General features: G+C 36.1%; 1 protein-coding gene across 1 annotated transcript; it reads right to left on the bottom strand.

Moving 5' to 3' along the window:
- On the bottom strand, positions 225–3,368 carry LOC104699660 (probable transcription-associated protein 1). Its single transcript, XM_010415002.2, has 8 exons — positions 3,069–3,368; positions 2,765–2,890; positions 2,582–2,667; positions 2,331–2,439; positions 1,990–2,085; positions 1,808–1,870; positions 919–978; positions 225–353 (listed from the first exon to the last, which is right to left on the bottom strand). The coding sequence occupies exons 1-8, from the start codon at positions 3,354–3,356 to the stop codon at positions 240–242; spliced, it is 942 nt and encodes a 313-aa protein (XP_010413304.1). The 5' UTR covers positions 3,357–3,368; the 3' UTR covers positions 225–239.

The following is a 3,374-nucleotide window of genomic DNA, read 5'->3' as shown; positions in this document are numbered from 1 at the left end:
AAGATAATCCATTTGTTGTTCCAAAGAAAATATAAGAAGTTATCAATCATAAGACCACATAATCCGTTGTAAAGAGACAAAAAGCCTGGTATAAAATCTAAGAAGCCAACTTAAATTATAATATAACCTATACTCCAACTTGAAGCTAAGGTGGAAAATCCGCGAAAGGAAATATGATTAGCAATCGAGTTTGAATATAATCATGTGCAAGACGATCCCACATTGGCTGATAATTCGGGTTATTCACTAAAAAAGCCACCAGTATAAGAGATGACACAAATTACCTGGACAGGAAGTTCAAGCTTCGACCTTAAAGTGACCCGATCCTTTCCCACCTCACCCTCCTCCAAAAGCTATGAATCGCAAAGCAAGAATTGGTAAAATATCCAACTTAAGAAGAGAATTAGCTGAAGGTTCAAGATTCCTTTATATTAACCTATTACCACCTCTTTAACGGTAACATAAAAATATAAGAAATGACATAATTCGGGTAAAATTAATCCAAAGCAAGAATTGGTAAAATATCCAATTTAAGAAAATAATTAGCTAAAGTTTCAAGATTCCTTTATATTCACCTATTAGCACCTACTTTAAAGGTAACATAAAAATATAAGAAATGACATATCAAACAAGAATACTTGTTAACAGATATTCTCAAAGAAATCTGGAAACGGAAAGAGATAACAATAAAGCAAATGCATCTTGAAACTTGCCCCTGAAGATCAAGTGATCAACACAATAATTGATGCACATCTTTCCCAATCCCAAACACTAGAAGGGCAGAGACAATTAAAAAGCAGTATAACTTGGTTTTGAAACTTTAAAAACAATAAATCATCAGTGTATAGAAGAAAATCAAGCCAAAAAAGTTGGAACTCTTGATCACAACAGTCGCTTTTGAAAAGCAAACAGCATTACCTGAGGAATAGTACGCTTGAAAGTACTGAATTTTCCCACAAAGGCATCCAGGATACGTCCCTATATACAGGTGTACCATGAGTTACGTTAATGGATAGAGAAGCCAATAAATTCTAAAATGAGCTCTCTAGTGAATTTATACCAGTAAAATCCGTGCTTCATCCATTGACTGCTGATCAACATCTTTCTCAAAGATTGGTTCTACCTGTATCAAACACAAGTTTTGATTGAAGCTTAATTCAGAAAAAAAATAAACTAGTATGCATATTTTAAGCAATTTTATCGAATTTAACAAGACAAGCAGAGTCAAGAATATAGAATTACCAGATTCAGCATCAGCCTGGCACATGTTGTATGGATGCTAAGAGAGAGGGTAGAGTCGTGCATGTTTCTTGAAAATAGGTAGATGATCCGAGATAACTGTGATGTTATTTATAGTTAATTAGAGGAGTGTAAAGGAAGTACATTCACTAAGCAGGAAAAAAAAAAGATGTTTTATTAAGAAAGCTTGATGGTGCAAAGAGAAGTGATCAATATGTTAGATTCCTAAGATTTTCCATACACAGAGAAATAGTTGGGTATCATAATGAAGTGTTTTCACTTATATTGGAATCTAGGCGGTCAAAATCAACGTTTCACATTAAATGCTCTTCATCAGTAAAGACCTGAGCAAGAGAAAGATCTCCGCGAACATGGTGAACGATTTCCGCGAGTAGACTGTAAGCCAAAGGCCTCAAAGACTCGAAACATGCTCGCCCAGTTCCAACTAGAACCCTAACACAGAACACAAAGAAGAATACCTGACAAAAGNCACAGGTGTACCATGAGTTACGTTAATGGATAGAGAAGCCAATAAATTCTAAAATGAGCTCTCTAGGTGAATTTATACCAGTAAAATCCGTGCTTCATCCATTGACTGCTGATCAACACCTTTCTCAAAGATTGGTTCTACCTGTATCAAACACAAGTTTTGATTGAAGCTTAATTCAGAAAATAAATAAACTAGTATGCATATTTTAAGCAATTCTATCGAATTTAACAAGACAAGCAGAGTCAAGAATATAGAATTACCAGATTCAGCATCAGCCTGGCACATGTTGTATGGATGCTAAGAGAGAGGGTAGAGTCGTGCATGTTTCTTGAAAATAGGTAGATGATCCGAGATAACTGTGATGTAATTTATAGTTAATCAGAGGAGTGTAAAGGAAGTATATTCACTAAGCAGGAAAACAAAAAGATGTTTTATTAAGAAAGCTTGATGGTGCAAAGAGAAGTGATCAATATTTTAGATTCCTAAGATTTTCCATACACAGAGAAATAGTTGTGTATCATAATGAAGTGTTTTCACTTATATTGGAATCTAGGCGGGCAAAATCAACGTTTCACATTAAAAGCTCTTCATCAGTAAAGACCTGAGCAAGAGAAAGATCTCCGCGAACATGGTGAACGATTTCCGCGAGTAGACTGTAAGCCAAAGGCCTCAAAGACTCGAAACATGCTCGCCCAGTTCCAACTAGAACCCTAACACAGAAGACAAAGAAAAATACCTGACAAAAGTCATTATTTGTTGCATGATAAATTATATGCGAACTAAAGTTGTGCTTGATTCAACCAAACAGCTCCTTAAGAAAATACTAAAATTCTCAAATTTCAGATGTTATACCTCTCATCTAAAAGAGTGTCAATAAGAGGAAATAAGCCTCTCTTGAAATCCGTCCCAAGAACATGCTTTAATGAAACTAAGAGTTCCTGCATTTCGTGAAATGGAAATAAATCTTTAGCTGCAATCCCTTAAATGTGTCACCACAGAAAACATACCGATATAAGGAAACAAAAGGTTTTCAACCTTTCTGATGGATGCAGAATCTGAACAGGTCACAAGCAAATTTACAATGCTTTTGCATATGCTTTCTTCATGCGGTCGGATATATTCGGCACAACTTTTTAACAAATAAGTTAAAAAAGAAACCGTCTGCAAATAAACAAAAATCAAAAATTAATATATCATGGCATCTCTCAGTAATGAACAATATAATTCAGATGAAACAATGAGTCGGTGTAGGCCTTGATATAATAATATTTCCAACTACGTAGAAAGCTTTGATTTCCTTCCTTACGAGGACCTTTCTTACAAGGAAACATTGTCTCACCTTAACCTGTGCACCCTTCAATTCTATGAACTGAGGCTTCAAATGTGAAGGGACATTCTCAGGTCCAGGGACAGATATAGCAGCAACCATCAGCGGAAGTAAATGAGGAATGTTGGTCTGAACGAGTCGGCTATACAGCTGAAAAAGGAACATAACAACAAGGGGGCTCTCTGTGATGATCTTGAATGACCGAGTACTGGGGTTAAGCTGCCCATTCCCAACAGGTGCGGCAGGGGTAAGGGACTGATCAGAAGTCGTAGGCGTCTCCATAGGCTTCACATCTTCCATTTTAACATTATCGAAAAA

The sequence above is a fragment of the Camelina sativa genome, chromosome 1 (assembly GCF_000633955.1).
Source record: "Camelina sativa cultivar DH55 chromosome 1, Cs, whole genome shotgun sequence".
In the NCBI taxonomy this organism is placed as follows: Eukaryota; Viridiplantae; Streptophyta; class Magnoliopsida; order Brassicales; family Brassicaceae; genus Camelina; species Camelina sativa.
Note: the sequence above shows the minus strand (reverse complement) of the source record. Positions and strands in the feature narration are given on the sequence as shown.